The following is a 19,180-nucleotide window of genomic DNA, read 5'->3' as shown; positions in this document are numbered from 1 at the left end:
GACACTACTTACCTTACATCAACGAAAACCACAACCCTTTCCCCGTGAAGATCCGAGTCAGAATTGGTCTTCAGTAACACATGCTTGTCGTAAGAGGCGACTAACGGGATCACTGACTTGTCATCGTGTCCTAGTTGCGTAGATCGATGTTCACTCATGATGCTTATTACTGGATTGTCTGGTCCACACTCGGTTATTTGCAGACCGCCACCATACAGCTGGAATACTGCTGAGTCCGGCGTTAAACAACAAACCAACCAACCTATCACAAAATAGGGTTCTGTATTAAGCAATACGTTGTTCTGTATGTTTAATACTTTGTTAGAAGCCGCGCGGCCTAGCAGAGTAGGTACTTAGATTGTAACAGAATCACTATTAAGTAAATACGAAATGCTTCACCACCCCACCCCACCCCAACCCCTAAGTGCTATCATTGTTATCTCATCATTAATGCTGCCTCGATAAAATTCATGAACACACACACACACACATTAATAGAAAAAACAATATAAAAATATCATTTGCAAAGGGAAAAAATCTGAAAACAGAAATAACAGCTTACATTACAAGACGTAGGTATATTCCGAAACGCCGGGTTCCTGACAATAAAGAAGTCGTCTTGAAGACATAATTCACTTGAAGATACTGAGTGAGTGTGTGAGTATGGTTTTATGCCACTTTAATATTTCAGCAATACCACCTTGCCGAACACCAGAAATGGGCTTTCCAGATTGTACACATGTCGGGAATCGAACCCGGATCTTCAGCGTTACGAGCGAACGCGATACCCACTAGGCTATCCACTGTCTCAGCACTTGAAAAGAACAAATACATTACGTGAATATACACTCCTCAAAAATATCATTGCAAAGTTCCAGCTATAATGCCGACGGTCTTTAAATAATCTAGTCTGGACCAGACACTCCAGTGATCAACAACATGAGCATCGATCTACGCAATTTGGATACGTTGATATGTGTCAAACAGTTCAGTAAGCCTGAAACACCTGATCTCATTAGTTGCCTCTTGCGACAAGCATGGGTTGCTGAAATCCAATTCTAATTATTACAAAGGAGAGAAATGAAAAACATCCCAATGATTAATCTCTATATTGTTATATACAGTATTCCTACCAATGAGACGTCGTTGCCCTTATGTCATATTAACTCGAATTCACGGCCTATAACGGAACATGCGCTGGCGACGGCAACAGTGGCAACAAGTTTCTTTGGCGGTGAATGTTGATGGGGACAGAGTGAACGTGTTACATCTTTGGTCAGTATTCCTGTGCTATTACGGTATGGGAACAAACCTTCAGTGTTAATCAAGGACAAAAATGAGTCCTCTGGATATGAAAACTACAACCAAAATGTTTCAGTATGCAAATGATATTTCATGAGTTTTCATCAGCTAAAAGAGGTTGCTTTTATGCTCAACAGCAGTTCGTAAACAAACACATATAGCTCACTCGTTTTTCACAAAATACTTGACGGAAAGGTGTAAACAAAGAATATTTCATGAATTCCCAAATATTCACAATAAAAACGCTTTACGAAAATCAAATCCAAGATTGATAGTGTAATAGTTTGGCTTCCTCTGTTATGTTATACTGATTCAATGTATTAAACCTACCCATGCGGTAATGGACAGAATGGAACAATGACGGAGAATGAGGATCACCAAATAAACGTCGGTAAACTGCAACGGGTGCCGTAACGAGTTGGGCGAACCCAACGTCCTTAATGTTATCCACCAATATGTACGTCTTCCCTTTCTTGAGCGGTTAAGACTTGTATTGGTGTGAATGAAATCCGTGTGATATTGTTTCATTATCCCTTTGAGTAGTATTACAGTGATATTGAGGCGTGCTTGCTTGGGTTGACAACACGACATGATGCAGGTCGACTAAATTACTTCTCAGAGAATCAGTAATATAAACGCAAACCTATAACCCAAGGCAAATACCGAGTATACAATTTGGATGTCTGTTTGAGATATAACGCAGCCAAATAACATTGATGTTTTCGTCTAAAAGCAAAACTGACAGTTAAACTGTTTTCATTAATTTAGCTCGCCCACAGTGTGCACATGGACTGGTTGATTTCTATTTCCCTCTTGAACGGAAGATAACAGTTAACCGGCAGTATAAACTCCGAGTCCGTGACTGGTGGTCGCACATTAGGCTGCATCAGTCAGCTGGATGCACCCGCAATGGAGATGTTCCTCGCTCGTCACCAGTGAGTTATGTTTAATGTATAAAATATCAGTTCCAAAATATGTTTGCTATGATGATATATGGAATATGAGCATACAGCTGCTTTCTATTTTTAGATACTTCGTGACGTCTTTGGCGATTCTGTGTTTAGCATTCACTGTACTGATTACACGAGGTAAGTTTACTAAGTCTTCATTGTTCATCATCAAATGGTAAGATCAGTATATGAGAAATGTTATTACAAGCACGTTATATATGAATAGATATTCACAAAGTTAGTCGAACTGAACACATGTCGACTTAAAATCACCTGTGGGGATATTTTATCTACCAGATTAAAAAGCGATTAAGCGTGAGTGTGAGTGTTTGTGTGCGAGCGTGTTTTTGTGCGTGTGTGTGATATGAATATTCCAGTTGTATTTAGTATGTATACAAGTAATTTCTCATCTTGTGTCATCAGGCGATAGCCCTAGACTAAGGCTTAGTCTCTGAATATATATAATTTGGATAGTAACAAACAAGCCCATTTATATTGAAAAGGAGCCCTAGGGAGACCAGAGATTCAGAGACTAAGAACATCTGCATTGGGGCTACACGTGCTGGGGTCATTACCAATTAGAAGTCACATCATACAACCATCAGATAACGCTATAAGTGAAAGGCATATTTATTGGCCCTCCTGTTAAGCCCTGTCCTATCTCCATGCTGTCATCACCTCATGTGGGCCGGTCAAGTGCCCTACTGCCTAACATTTTACTGTTGGGAAACTTGCAGCCCACAATGTCACTTGGACACTAGATGACCAAGGTGCAAGATCAGTGTGGAACACCAACAAAATTATTTATGAATTTGAACTTATCTCCAAATTCAAAAGTTTCCATTTGTATAATATGCGAAGCTGATATAGATAACCACCATTTTTTAAACAAACTGTTCAATGGAAGTGAAAAGGCAAGCGTCTGTCTTACGCTTGAAGATGTACTGGGTATTTCTAGATACTAGATCATCCTCACTAGATTTTACCTTGCATGCGTCACATCACGAAGGTAAACAGATTTAATTCCGAGATGCTGTGCCTTTTGAATTTGGTTCTTCCGACTAACAGGGTCGGGTGGTCAGACTTGCTGACTTGGTTGACACATGTCATTGTATCCCAATTGCGTAGATGCTCATGCTGTTGACCACTGGATTGTCTGGTCCAGATTCGACTTATTTACAGACCGCCGCCATATATGGAATATTACTGAATGCAGCGTAAACCCAAACTCACTCACTCACTCACTCTTCATGAGTGCTAGGTCCCTGCCATATGTTCTACTGTTGAGCAATTAGATAAAAAGAGATACTCAAAACACACCAGAGTTTCACACAATAATCTTATATCAGAAATAAGAAAAATAACCCTTGTTTTAATTACAATTAAATCCTTAACCGCATTTACAATTGGGCTGCTATGTGTGGACCCAAGTTGGACAATGAAACAATACTTTATACAACATAACATTCAGGAGTAACCTTTCCCCAAGATTTCGCTTGATTTGTCTCTTCAAACCAGAAACTGTGCACAAGGCCTCCACTATAGCTTCATGTCACCCAGTGTGCTTGTTAATTAAGAGTTAACAGATGAAAATGTGAGGCAAGATTCCAGACCACTGGTGAGGATGTTGGTCCGGCCAGCCATGATAGTTAGATATGTTTACTTTGTAACCCGACCCCCAAAGTGAGTTAATTTTCTTGCAGATGTTAACAGACCCTGAACCTGAGGAAATCTAGACTTGCTTTATTTAGGGCTTTAGCACTGCAGAGAGGGCTAGGCAGTAGGGAAAATAATGTTGTTCAGGGACTGTGAGACAGACTAACGTCAGTTGTGTGAACTCGCAGAGACGGGCATCGAGTATTGCACAGAGGGATGTGTTCCAGGATTCATGGGCACACGCTGCAACATACCATGCCACAACCCTGGGACACAGTGTACGGTGTGTGAAGGTGGATGTGATGGAGGATACTGCTGGCTGAGTTCGACATCCTGTGTTTCTGGATGTGTCGACTCCTACTATGGCCTTGACTGCAAGAATTGCTCTGAGAGATGTAAGTCATGTAACAGGTCTACAGGGATGTGTAACGATTGTCATGATCCATACCAGGGTCTGAACTGTGAGATGTCATGTGAGAACTGTGCAGGATCTTGTGTGTCTGGATGTGGCGGAGGCTGTAAACCTGGCTTCTATGGTCATTGGTGTGATAAGGTGTGCAGTGGCAACTGTCGTCCTGGGCCCAACAAAACTTCTGACTTGGAGTGTGACCAAAATGCATCCATCAACTGCATCCCCGAATGTGACAACAACACTGGAGACTGTATCCACGGTTGTAATGATGGATGGTATGGTGGAAACTGCTCCTCTCGATGTAACCGGAAGTGTGCAGATATGTCCTGCATTGTGTCAGGGTCGTGTGCAGCTGGCTGTGCTCCAGGGTATGCTGGGACTGACTGCTCCTGTCTTGAGAAATGCTTCGAAAATGTTTGCTATGGAAACGAAACCTGTGCCAAAGGTTGCATTATCGGTTATTACGCTGCATTTTGTAACATCTCCTGTGAAGTTTGTCTTGACGGGATATGTAATCAGACATATGGAACTTGCGTCAGAGGATGTAATATTATTGACCAAGGATGTACACCTAACTGTACTAAAGACTGCCCTTTGGAGGTCTGCCTTAAAGTCGTAACATGTTCAGGTAAGACATTGACGCACAAAAAATCGAACACAATTCTTAAGAAAGAAAGGGCAGGAATACCTGAAAATATGTAATAAAACTGACCGCAGAGGCTAATCTACCTGTACACACGAGTGTCTCATAGATGCCTGCCCTACAGATTTATCATAAATGTTTGCATTGCATGTCTGAAGTTTATTATAATCAAATATTCATTTTACATAAGGATCCTATGCACCATGTTTTCTTGCTGAACCCATATCATGACATCAAAGATGATTACTAATACGTGTGTATTCGTCAGCCTCTGATGCACATACTGAAATAAATCCTATACTTTTCACAATAGGAGCGAATAAAATTGTTTTCGAAATGTACACATAAAAAGTGTACTTCAGAAAATACAGAGTAGATCTCGTACGTGTGATTCATTCCTATGCGTACGATGGTGTGGAGTTAAATATGTACTGTTTTCGTTTACTAATGTTATTTCTTAACTTCTGCTATTCGTTGGAAATGACGAGTCACACTGTTGGTGTTTTGTTTTTCAGCAGGTGATCAGCCGAAGCTTGATATCAAGTATATCACAATAGGCCTGTCAGCAGTGATTCTTGTTACTGGCATCCTGTGTGCATTTTGGTTTGTAAAATACTGGTCAAAGAGAAGGTGAGTGGAGCAAGTGTATTACCCCAGCTCGTGCCTGTATTCACATTTCTACTTTATAATTAGCAACGTATGTTGGTTGTGCATACACAAATGCATTTGAACAAAGCAATAATCTATGATGATATATATCGGCTTGAGTACATGTATAACGATGCATAAAGCGTGACACAATAATAGTGTATCATTTGTTAGTTGCATGACGCACTATGGCTGCCGTCTGCAAATAAACTATCGGGCAAAAGAAAGTTATTGCTTTAAAGTAAGTGCATAAAGACGTGTCTTCTGACTCCTGTCTCATTAAATGACTCTTTATGCACCTTTTGAATGAACTCTGATTTCTGTAATTTCATCATTTTGATCCCTAGACTCTCTTTATTAATAATATGTGGCGAATGCAATTTAAGTTAATGGAAAATGATTTGTTTGTAAGATGATAATCATAACCTATTTTCTGGTCATATGTAGTCGGTGATAAGGTGACAAGTCGATTCTTTTGCCACGTAATTTACTTGAGTTTGGACAAGACAATCCAGTGATTGATATCATGGGCATTGATCTACCAAACTGGAATGAGATGACATGCATCAATCACGTCAGCATGATTTTGTCATTCTGTCTGGGTTGCTGAAGGAGAATTCCAAACCGGATGTTCACCAATGACGCGAGTGTTATATTCCTATTTACCGATTGTCTTTTCATATATTTTCGTTCACTGCAGCTAATTACACGAACCTTTTCAATTAATCTACAGGAACGATGAAGCAGACACCTACATAGTAGAGTATCAGCCTCCATCAAACAGATATTACGAAATTCGAGATGAAGATGTGGACCAAGAATGTGATTCCTCTGATGTTACTCCTCCGTTGGCGGAACAGCTGCAGGTAGCTCTCGGCAGTGAAGTTTCTTCAGGTGGCTCTTCTGAATTAGTGAAGGACAACGGCGTCGGCGATCAACCAACGTATGTCAAATATATAACACCAGCTGTGCAGATGAATGTCCAGTGAAACATAATTGTGAATGCAACCTTCCTCACTACCACTTTCGAGGTGTGAAAGATAGCCCGTAGGCTACACTGTGCTTTTTGGATCTTATCTGCTTCAAAGGTGTCCACACACATAGAGACATTATCACTGATCTAACCGATGTTCACATCGGTACCTTTGCAAGTAGTCATGATACTGGGATCACTGTTACATTTACTCAAACATCTGCTTTGACCAGTATTTGGCTGCGTTACACGAACATATGTTTGTGCGATTGTTAAAGGGGGTTTGTTGATTATAGTTTGCGCCATCCAGAAACCTACCAAATACTTGATGGACTCAGAAGTGAACTTGCCCCTTACTTATTTTTCTCTCCTTGTAAATAGTTGATGCGTTCTCGGTCTTAGTGAATGAAGTAAGCTCATGGTAAGGTTTTGTAAAGTATTTACAATGTCGGTTTGTTCCTTTTATGAGACTAGTCCATTGTCTTTTTATGTTTATGCTTTGGATTGTTCAGCTGAGTTTTGTTCTTTGGCCTGTATATTTGCTGTAATTCACTGTCTCATGAGTTCTCTCACACATGTAAATGCAGTATCCCTGACTTTGACATTTATTGTTTGGGGTAAATATCAGATTATCAACGTCTGGAATAACTGTGAATAGAACCAATTCCCTGAATTCATTTCGAAATGCATTTTTGTATACTTTGTGCCAATAAAGTGTTGTTCTTTTCATATCAAAGTTAAAATTATCACGGTTTCCTGTGCCCCTTCAACGTAATGCCCTGATACAGACATAGAGCCAAAGCGTAGCACTGATATCCATTGGACAGATACAAAATAAAACAAAAAATGGATTTCAAATCTGTGACTAACATAAATATATCATTAAAATATGTTTTGTTGTTGATTACGATACGCTGATGATATGTCGATAATAGTTTGTCACTTGTCCATTGGTTTTAAACTATTACAATCTCGTAAGTGCCTTTAAGTCTAAGCGCAAGTTATAAATCGTTACTTTACCAAGCCAGCACACTATACTGACTAATACGTCTACACGTATAATCCATACAGTATAGTACACACGGTGACAATGGAGTTACGCAGACATATGTATAAATAGCCTATTGTAACAGAGTGAAAGACGTTCTTCCTTGAGACCGCGCTCATTTCAATGTACGTGCTGGCTTTGACACGCATGCTCAGTTTATTTGCACAACGATACATTGGAGCGGTTGAGTAGGAGTAAGTTGTGACTCCAGATTGTGAGTATTTACACGAATATTTTGTTTGTACGAATGAAAGAGTTTTGCTAAAAGTTTTCATGCAGTTCCACAGTAAAAGGGTACGTACACGTTCATTGAAAATAGGATCTTTTCCTGGCCACTGCTAAAATATCATGAGTAAAAGAAGAAAAGATATATCCCACATGTACCAATTTGTATATGAGATATTGTGCGACTGCTACACTGTGTATGTAGGTTGGCATTCACCGATGCCTTTAACGGAACAGAACGTTACCACAGTCAAACCAACAACGTTGTCAGTTGAGGTACAAACACACAAAACATAATGAAGCGGACAGAGGACAGTATGTTAACAAGGAGCTTTAACAACGTTCACGATTATATCAGTATATTAAATGTCTTCTGAATAAAGAGTCTTGAAGAATTAAACAGTTCTGTGTTCTATGAGCATGTTTGGTTTATATTATTACTTGAACAAGATATAAAAAATTCGAGCATCAGCATGGATAGTATGTCCATTTAAAACGATAATGGTATTTCACGCCAACATTGTTCATTTCACATAATTTAAAAACACAATCATTTATTGGAAAATTACGTTCACCTGTGTTCTATGTTGCCTCTTTATATTTTTGACATTGCTTGAACTAGCTGCCTTTAACGAGGATGATGGTATGAAGCTCTGTGCCAACTAAACATAGCCCAGTTTCACATAAACTATTTTGAACAAAAGTGAGCCATTTATATATTTTATCATTGGAAATTGCCTCATTATCGCCCTTGGCAATGGTAATTGTTTCTTTCCTGAAAATGAAAACAAACCTTGTCTCTAGAAATTGCTTCTAATATGTATCTAATCTGTATCTCGGGCAACCTTTAAATCGATGAGGGAACACAGACCTATGACGGCGAAATTCGCGAAATTCAATTCTCCAAGATTTATACTGAACATCATTGAAAACGCACCAGTCTAAAATGGTCCATATTTTCATCAAGATGGATTTCAGCATGATAATGATCAATGAATATAACTAACATGAAGTCGAAGGGCATGTCCAGTTGAAAAAAATGCTTTAGAAACAAATTCCTGTCCACAGTATAACTCTTAATTCCAAAATGCATCAACATGCAGCCACGCCACGAAAAAAGCGCAAATGTCATGTGATATGAAAAGCAGGTGTATGAGAACCGATTCTCATTGCTTCACTAACGATTGTGAAACGAGGACAGAGATGCCGAGGTTAACACCTCACGAAAGAGAACGTGCACTAGACATGATTCAGGTTGGCACCAGCAGCAGGGATATTGCTCGACAACTTGGATTTGGCCACTCCACCATCGTTAGGCTTCATAGTCGACATCAGTAGACAGGTAGCACCCGTGACCTTCAATGACCTTGGCAGCAACGTGTTACGACGCTCCATCAGGATCGCCACATTGACCTTGTCCATATCAGTGATTGAACACTGCCGACTGCCAGGACTGCTGCACTAGTTCAAGGTTGACATGGGGGTCATCCGCGCTGACTCTGTGCGACGCCGTCTACACGCTACAGGGCTCCATGCTCGACGACCTTACGTTGAACCAATTCTGACTGACAGACACCGTAATGAGCGTATACAATGGGCTAGCAGGCATTTTCAGTAAAGGTTACAACAATGGCATGGTATGGTAGTCACTGATGAGTCACGTCTTCATCTACGTAATGTTGACGGCCGATTACGTATTTGGCGTAGACGTGGTGAACGTTATGCTGATGAGTGTGTGGTTCAGACAGACCTTAGGGTGGTGGGAGTGTCATGGTCTGGGGCGGGATAAATTACAATCACAGGACTGCCTTCATGTCTGTCAAGGGAAAGCTAATGCCCTTTATTATAGTGAGCAGATTCTTCAGAATCACATGGTATCTGTCTTCAATCACTACCAAGATGTCCATACCAACAGGACAACGCACGGGCACACACAACAAGACTTTCCATGCAGTATCTGGCCCAACAACACATCCAGGTTATTCATTGGCCAGCACAGTCGCCAGATGTATGGTCAAAGTCTTTCGCGGCGACAACAGATGCGAAACATCTGGGAACTTGAGGCTGCACTACTACAGAAGTGGAATGCCATCCTCGAAAACTCTATTCGGACGTTTATTGATTCAATGAGGAGACGTTGAACTGCATGTGTGAATGCAAATGGCGGTATCAATATCAATTCCTTACACGTGCTTTTAATGAACTTTTATAAGTGGTGCGTTTTCAATGATGTTCAGTATATTAGATGAAACTATGATACATCGAATCTAACTGCATACGTCCTTACGGTAATTCCTTACCGATTAAGGGAACACGTTGTTGGATAGCTTCAATGATTTACTTCCTCAGGGTATTCCTTCAAGAGATCGGTGTTTCGAGGGCTTGTAGATTAGGAACATACATCACATTAAATTTTCTTCGATGCTATCTTCTGAATACTATAAACTTAATGCAAGGGATGAGAAATCACAAATAAATCGATGTATCTATTATATTTTCCTACTGGGGGCGCGGTGGGCGAGCAGGCTTAGGCGCCAGGCTAGTGATCCAGCGAGGTTGAGGTGTCGGGATCGAGCCCACCTGTGACCGGGTGTAGAAACCTTGGAGTCAGCTTTCTGTGCAGACTCTTTCAGTGTTGTCACAACCCCTAGTGTACAGTACACAGCCCTGTGCACTTAAGAGAACACACGAATCCGTTGGTATGTGACCAGATAGTGACCACATGAATACGTGCAAACACCTAGCTGCGGGTACAGCAACGTGCAGTGACTTTGGACAAATTACTGTGACTATGTGTCCCAGTCCACCCAGCTGTGAATGGGTACCTTGTTAGGGATGAGAAAGCCACAATAACTCGGTGCACCTAGTGGCTGCAAGAGTTGTATACACCCAAGGGAGTTGCGATTGATAATATGTTGTGCCTTTGAGACTGCCATCCAATGATGGAGGGAAAAAATACCAGCGCCTTGAGCATGCACGATTGCGTGGATATGTGCGCTATATAAATATCCTATAATATACTCTCCCAAAAAAGAAACGCATATAAGAACTTCAACTGTTTTTTTATGTTTATTTTGAAACATCTTGTAGGCTTTATGAGTCAATGAAATATAGCGAAATTGCACACTGGGAATGCAGACTTATCCGTCTTTGGCACCAACTCGAGGAAAGGCAGTTTGAGTATCACATGGAGACGTGTGGTGGCGCTGAAGTCAATACCTCGTGTGACCACCGTGGGCATCCAGAACTGCACGGCATCGAACGAATAAGTCTCAGAATCTCGTGTTGCCGAATCGCAGCCCACTCTACCTGTAGTGCCTGTGCGAGTTGCTGAAGTGTCTGGGGAGGAGGGTTACGGCGTCGCACCCGTCTGTCCAGGGCATCCCCTAGATGTTCGATCAGGTTTAAGTCCAGTGATCTTGAGGGCCAGGGGAGCACATTGATGTTGTGGTTCTGGAGGAAGTCTCTAGTGTGACGTGCTGTGCGGGGCCTGGCATTGTCCTGTTGAAACAACTCCCTCTGGCGATCAATGATTGGAAGGAGGTGTGGGCGTAGGATTTTGTCACAATACCATTGAGCTGTCAGGTTGCCCAAGATCATCACCAAATCACTTCTCCTACGGAAGGTGATTGCTCCCCACATCAAAACACTGCCCCAGCCGAATCTGTCCACCTGGGGAACGCAAGCGTCGGCGAAACGTTCACGTCGACGTCTGTACACCCGCATTCTTCCATCGCGTCGTTCCAGTAGAAATCGTGATTCATCACTGAACCAGATTCTGCGCCAATTCGGTAGGTTCCAGGCCTGAACGTTGGTGCATCATTGAACTCGATGTCGACGATGTTGTTGTCGAGGCACAGGGCCAAAATAAGGTCTTCTGGCACGTAAACCAGCCTCTCTCAACCTGTTCCTGACGGTCTGTGCAGAAAGCCTGCTCAATCCGGGTATTTGTCGAGCGGTAGTGGTAGCCGTAGCTGTTCGATGACGCAGGTGATGTACCCGGATGTAACGATCCTGTGCGGCAGTGGTCGCTCGAGGTCACCCACTACGAGAGGCATCTGCTACCGAATTCTGCGGCGATTTCTCTCCCAGAGCCGTGAAATGGTGCTTTGGTGAACATTCATGCGTCGGGCAACTGCACGTTGAGACTGGCCAGCTTCAAGCAAACCAATGGCGATATGACGGTTGGCGTCACTTAGACGTGCCATTTTGCGTTCGTCGACAATATTCCAAATACAGTGAATAATCGACAGACAGCGATCAACCTTTTATACCCACCATTGAGACTATCGGATCCCCAACTTTCACGTGCATTGCATGTGAATTGTGTATTCTGTGACACTGCACGCCGAAATTGAAAATCATGCTGTGAACTATGGGTATTTTACGGATGGTGCGTTTTGTTGTGATGTTTCAAAACATAAACACCATAGTACTCATAAACAGAGCAAAACCTTTTGTAAAATGAATCACGTTTTAATTCATTGCTACATGAAATTGCTATTTTCATGATGCGTTTCTTTTTGGGGGACAGTATAATAATAATAAAAATAAACTAGAAAATATACTTCCTAGATAGAGCTTTGCCTGAAGTTAAGATCATCAGGGAATCCCCTGTCTAAAACACAAAAGGCAATTTGGAGAAAATTAAAACTGAAATACAAAACAACTAAAGGAAAGATACTTCTCCAAATTGTCGATTCCCTGAAGGAAAAAATATATGTTTGGACTGAACGAAAGACAAAAATGGGAAAAGAAAAATATATTCATCAAACAAAAGAAAACCTTTTAGAAATAATGAAAAACACTTTTACAGGCAACTTAAAACAAACGGTGATGGTGAACATGATAAACGTCCTCCCATGGATGCCAATGAAAGGTTCTGGAAACAGTTGTGGTCTGTACCCGGCGACTGTAACCCGGAGGCACCATGGGTCCGTGATTATGAACGTGCAATACATGAGAAAGTAACTAGGTCGTTTGTCTGTTACATCTCACCAGATTCCCTGAAAAGTGTCCAAATCGAATACAGCTCCAGGGCCTGATGGCATTCGAAACCGGTACTGGAAACTGTTCCCCTGTGTCCAAACACCATTACTTCACTGTTTCAATTCTCTTGTGGACACAGGTGATGTTCCACCATGGTTCTGCAAAGGTCGCACAATACTCCTTCCCAAAAAAGGAGACTTGTCTGATCCTAAAAACTTCCGCCCTATCACATGTTTAAATACACAGTATAAAATCTTCACAGGGTGTTTAACAAATCTCGTGTCATCTTACTGCTCTTCCAATGATATATTTTACAGAGAGCAGAAGGGGGCGAGAAAGGGATGTTGGGGGTGCAAGGATCAACTTCTTGTACAAAAAATGATTTTGGAAGAGGCTAATCCATATCACCGCAACCGCTCCATGTGCTGGATTGACTACAAAAAAGCATACGACTCTGTCCCTCACGAATGGATTCTGAAGTCTCTTCAGTGTATTGACCTCCCTGAGCGACTACTTGATTTACTCAAGTCTTGAATGAGTTGCTTGTCGACTCAACTTGAGATGTACTCGCAAGGGCAGGTGCAGACTTCGGAATCTATTCCAATCAGAAGGGGGATTTTCCAGGGGGACTCCTTTAGTTCTTTGCTTTTTTGTTTGTCTCTAAATCCTTTGAGCTTTCTGCTCAATGGAGAGGAGGGTTACCATCCCGGATCTCCTCAGCACAGATCCCCAACACAGCTTACTCATCTCCTTTACATGGATGACATCGAGCTCCTTGCCAAAGGAGATACCAATTTGAAAAAGCTGGTTCTCCTTGTCGAGTCCTTTTCTAATGATATTTACATGACATTTGGGCTCGACAAATGTAGTACTCTTCATTTGAAACGTGGCAAGGTAACTTATGATGGATCAGTCAAGTTACAGGGGGGAAGGAGTTATTGAGCATCTTGTGGAAGATCCGGCCTACATCTATCTTGGAATGCAAGTTTGAGAGAAGCTCCAAAATGCCCAGATTCAAGAAAAACTTCGGGCTGAGTACAAATCTCGATTGCATCCTGTGTACATGCAGTGTGTGGAACAGAATAGCAATCCCACCGACTCCTTTGCCTGGATGTAGTCGGCTGGTCTCAAATGTGAAACTGACGGCTTCGTTTTTGTTGCTCAGGACCAGTCACTTCCCACTCGTAATCGCCAAAATGTGATTCTTAAGGAAAATATTAACATGAAATGCCGACCGTGTAATGAATTTACAGAGACTGTCCAACACCTTGTCAGTGGATGCCCTTCCTTGGCACAAACGGCACATCTAAAGAGACATGATGGCATGGCTCGCTGCTTTTATTACCGTCTCCGCCATGCTTGTGGCTTTGACTCCCGAGGTCCATCCATGGTACGACCCTGAACATGTCCAGGGCGTCATGGAAAATGGTGCTGTCAAACTTTTGTGGAATAGGCCCATATACAGCCTCAGAAGAATCCTGCCAACAAACCTGATATTGTGCTATTTGATAAAGCCAGTGAATTTATTTATATCATTGAATTTTCTGTCCCATTTGACATCAATGTGATTAACAAATTTCAGGAAAAGCATGATAAATATGCAGACCTCGCCTTTGAAATGTCTCGCTTGCATCCCAAATACACTGTCGTCAGGCTCCCCATTGTTATCGGTGTCATTGGTTTGGTACCTCCTGATATCTTGGTGCAGATCAGGAGAGTGCCCGGGTTCTCCACTGGGAGCACAGCCTTTCCGACACTCTGGGTAATGCAGAAGGCTGCAGTGTTGGGGAGTCTACATATTCTCCGGAAAGTTCTTGGTGGGTTCGACTAGGCAGTGTTTCCAAGGAGAAGTCCCATTCGCTGTCTGGGATGCGTGTAGAGGGGGCGAGGGCCCTGAGATGATGATGAGCCTTACCAGCCTGACTGTGCGAGGATCACCCAAACCCTCTCTGCTGCATTTTTCATCTTAAATCTGTAAAATAATAACTGTGGAACGATGCACTAGAAACACTTATCTTAATCGATTTCATATTTCATCCCGAATCGTTTCACATATGCACTCATTCATGTTTATGATATTTAATATCGCAATCTGCACAAAGGGGGAATTTGTTATTGTACTTATATTAGAAAGTAGTTTTGTATTCACTTCACATGAATCTGAAATAATATACTATCGGGAGATTGTGACATCCTTCCTTCGACCTTCGACCCTTGAAGATCCGGATTAGAACTGATCTTCAGTAACCCATGCTTGTTGTAAGGGGCGACTAACGGGATCGGTGGTCAGGTTCGCTGACTTGGTTGACACATGTCATCGTATCCCAATTCTATAGATGGATGCTCGTACTGTAGTTCACTGGGTTGTCTGGACCAGATCATTTACAGACTGCCGCAATGTAGGTGGAATATCGCTGAGTGCCGCGTTAAATAACAAACAACCAACCTTCGAACCCCACATAACCAACGACCAATTAACACAAAGATTTAGCTCTTTCTTTACGGACGTATGTATGCGCATGTCAATTTGAGGTGAAAGAGTTCCATCATCAATAATTTTAGATCATGATAGGATAAGGTGAAAATGTGAACCGAGCAGTTACTGTAACCAATAATACCATCTTAGATTCCCATCATCTATTTCAAAAGTTGTCAGGGACGGAGAATTTTGAACAGTTCACAAAAACACTGTGGAAACTGAAAACATCGTATAAAGTGAAAATAATGACATAACATATTTTCTAAAGCAATGGTGAAAAATGCAAAACTGGATTGTAACTGTGGAACCATCGGAATTAACAGAAGACATCGGTATTTGAAAGGTGTATAACCACTTCTGAACTTGTTTAAATTAATTCACACACACACGCTAATGGATAGTGACGATAACGCAACACCATCAATGTGCATTTTCGACTGCAAACCATATTAGACTGGGGGACAATGTCATCACAACATATCTTTACCCAGAAAAATGTAATGTTATCTTATTGCTGTTCCATAGTGCCCGTGACGTATATCATTGCAGGCGAAAGATGAAAGGGCAGGATATCTCCTCAGCAATGCTGATACTGAGCCTACTATCGATCATACTGGGTGAGTGTGTGAATAAAAATGTCTTCATTAAGCATTCACATATATTTTGAAAATACTGAAAACCGAATGTCCCTGGAATAGAAAATGAGTAATTTAGTCATTTGTGGATGATACAGATATGTTTATCTTGCTCGTGTATTTGTTTGTGGATCATGTAATCCGGAAGAAGTTTTCTTTCCTCGTAAAGTTGTTTATGCTGTTTCAGGACTACATGTCAGAGGTGATCCAATCTGTCCACCGGGAACATACGGAGACGCTTGTGCCAAAAACTGTTCTACGCGATGTAGAGTATATTCTGGTACGAACCGTATTTACTGTGACAAGACCAGTGGACGTTGTGCGGAAGGATGTATTCAAGGCTGGTATGACGACAAGTGCAACAGACAGTGCAGCAAGAACTGCATCAACAACATCTGCAATCAGCAAGCTGGAGAGTGCACAAGGGGATGCACAGATGGCAAAAAAGGAACGTTTTGTGAAATTCCAGGTATGGATAAAACAAATGCAGTTCGGCTCATCGCATGAAATATGTGTACCTTTTTCACAGACTGATATAATATATCTCCGCATGACAATAACGTCAGACGTGATACGAACTTTTCCGCCTTTTCCTTTCAAAAGGGCAAATGCATATTTTTAATATCATATTAATATGTTTCTCATGTTTCAATATTATGAAAAAGGTAAACAAATGAGAATGTGGAGACACAGTTATGTCCTGCAACGAATTATTTCCAACCCAAATCGCGTTTTTGTTTTCCGTATCATTATGAATATATTGTTCATTTTGGTATCAGTCATTTTGTTCATTTCTGTTAAAAGCTGCACATACATGTTCTAGCAACTTGAGGGGCGGCGGGGTAGCCCAATGGTTAAAGCATTCACTCACGCCGAAGACTCGTTTTCGATTCTCCACATGGGTACATTGTCTGTGAAGCCCATTTCTGGTGTCCCACGTTGTGATATTGCTGGAATACAGCGTAAAACCCAACTCGCTCTCTCTCTAGCAACTTGAAAGATGATATGCTTATTGTTTTGTAAACAGAGTAGTCTCAAGTAGTGGGTGTTTATCTGTACCCCACAACGTGCTGGACCTGGGGCCACTTCATTAATGTGCAGAGACAGTGTGTCAGTATACATGGTCTCTTGTCTTGAATGAAGATAAAACACACCATCTTATCTTTTTAGAAATAACCGCCACATTGGTTATTTGTAATAATCTGTATACAGCTACGGAGGAACCACACACAGGAAAGGCACAGGAGATCTCAGCAGCAAAGTGGGCAGGACTTGGTACTGGTTTTGCTGCCAGTGTGCTTGTATTCATCCTATTACTAATAGGCGCATTGTATATATGGTAAGAATACACCTACTCACATATTCACGATTGTTTAGCCGTCTAATGTTTGTCGTACCCAGAAAAAACTTATGCTCCTGGCGCCTGAAGGCTTTGTGAACGGGAAAGTTAATGCATTAAAACAGAATCCAGTGTGTGTAGGGAGGAGGATTTTGTAAGGAGACAAGATTTTTCTGCAAAACAAGATGAATTTGTATTAAGACCATGATCTGAAGTATCTATCAACAAAACATACTTTTCAATAATGTGATTTCTTTTGCCAGACAGTTAAATATTGTTTTGACAATGTCAAGTATTTTCTCGGAAAAAAATATGTCTTTTTGTATAAAGGATTGCAAACACGTATTATCTTTAATATGCCAGAATGGTACAATGACTTGTAGAATTTTCTCGTACAAGTATTCAAATTGTTTAAGTACTTTTTATCTTTCCTTTACAGTCGACAGAAAATATGTAAGTGTGACTTTAACATACATTTTATTTCATTTTCTACTTAGACTGAAGATATAGCGTGACGTGTAATGTGATTGCTTAAATAATATATCCTTTTACCTGGCGGCTAAACTACTTTTCGTTTATTCCAAAACCCTAGAAAAAAACAGGTAATCACCACGTTAAAACACATAATAAAGTCTCCTATTCACACTTACGCAAATAAGTGAGAATAATGATGGATAAGAATAGATATGAAGGACAAATATTCCTCCTTTGTTTACACCGTCAAAAGATATAGACAAGACATTCCAAGATTATTTCTCATAGCTAGGCCAAACAATAATCGTAATACTGTTTTCGGGACTCTTTAATGTTGAAACTTTGAACAACCAAATTTCAATCAAGAAAATGAAACAATGTAACGATGAATCTATGAAACGTAAACCTCAGATAACCGGTCTTGAGGCAAACTAGTGGCGATAACTATATGAATGGACCACTGAAATTCAGACGACACCCTATATTTGTAAAAAGGGTAAGCATGTGTTCCTGTCCCAGTGGTAGCAATGTGTGTTGTCTGGCGCTGTACAGCAATATTCGCGTCATGCGTCGGCGGCATAAAAAGACAATCATGTTATGGACAGACCAAACTAGACAATATGTCACACACACGGGTCAACACGTGACCCAGGTCCAATTAACCCGTGTCACAACTGCAGAGCAGGACAGGTTCATATGATAGATCTACCATGGTCACCTCTACAGCTGCAGCAATGATAGGGATGGCGAAGGATTTCAGCCCAGACAGTGAGGAACTGTCTGCACGCTGCATGCATCCGCCCGACACAGTCATTCTAACTGATGAGCATCATCGGCTGTGATTTCAATGGTTTCAAGAACACAGAGTATGGCAATAACACCGATGGAGACGTGCTCGGTTTAGTGACGAGTCACGTTTTTTGCTTCACTGTACAGACGGCAGACGCCGTGTTTACAGAGGTCGTGGGGAACGTTATGCTCGAAACTGCAGTGGAAGGTTTGGTTGCGAAAGAGTAATGATGTGTGACGCCATCTCCCATACCTGTAGAACAGATTTGGTAGACATCCAGGGCAATGTAACAGAGGATCGGGTGTTCGGGGTCGCTGACTTGGTTAACACATGTCATCGCATCTTAATTCCGTAGATCGATGCACATGATGTTGATCATTGGATTGTCTGGTTCAGGCTCGATTATTTACAGACCGCCGTCATGTATCTTTAATATCGCTGCGCGCGGCCGTGTAACCATGTAACGTTGCCACGTGAAACGGTTGAAATTCTTCGGCCACAAATCCTTCAGATTATGCAAGAAACAAACGCCGTTTTTCAACACATTAACCTGTGAAAACTGATAACTGCCGTTTAGTGTGCATGTATATATGTGTGCGTGCGTGTGTACGTGCGTG

The 19,180-nt window shown here is 41.5% G+C and overlaps 2 protein-coding genes across 4 annotated transcripts; both read left to right on the top strand.

Moving 5' to 3' along the window:
- Nucleotides 1–4,140: 4,140 nt before the first annotated feature.
- On the top strand, nt 4,141–7,407 carry LOC124273739 (platelet endothelial aggregation receptor 1-like). Its single transcript, XM_046709043.1, has 3 exons — nt 4,141–4,948; nt 5,479–5,593; nt 6,345–7,407. Exons 1-3 carry the CDS (start codon nt 4,141–4,143, stop codon nt 6,598–6,600), a joined length of 1,179 nt encoding a protein of 392 aa, XP_046564999.1. The 3' UTR covers nt 6,601–7,407.
- Nucleotides 7,408–7,794: 387 nt separating this feature from the next.
- LOC124273738 (platelet endothelial aggregation receptor 1-like) lies at nt 7,795–18,927 on the top strand. 3 transcript variants are annotated; one of them, XM_046709042.1, is made up of 5 exons: nt 7,795–7,846; nt 15,875–15,942; nt 16,148–16,429; nt 17,173–17,299; nt 17,739–18,927. In XM_046709042.1, exons 2-5 carry the CDS (start codon nt 15,882–15,884, stop codon nt 17,794–17,796), a joined length of 528 nt encoding a protein of 175 aa, XP_046564998.1. In that variant the 5' UTR covers nt 7,795–7,846; nt 15,875–15,881; the 3' UTR covers nt 17,797–18,927. The 3 variants fall into 3 exon arrangements, with proteins under 3 accessions (XP_046564998.1, XP_046564997.1, XP_046564996.1); XM_046709041.1 differs by having other exon boundaries at nt 7,796–7,846; nt 15,851–15,942; XM_046709040.1 differs by lacking the exon at nt 7,795–7,846 and adding an exon at nt 15,602–15,668.
- Nucleotides 18,928–19,180: the final 253 nt, after the last annotated feature.

The sequence above is a fragment of the Haliotis rubra genome, unplaced genomic scaffold (genome assembly GCF_003918875.1).
Source record: "Haliotis rubra isolate DU_JTF1 unplaced genomic scaffold, ASM391887v1 Scf1834, whole genome shotgun sequence".
NCBI classification, from domain to species: Eukaryota; Metazoa; Mollusca; class Gastropoda; order Lepetellida; family Haliotidae; genus Haliotis; species Haliotis rubra.
The sequence above is the reverse complement of the archived record's forward strand: the minus strand, read 5'-3'. Positions and strand labels throughout refer to the sequence as shown.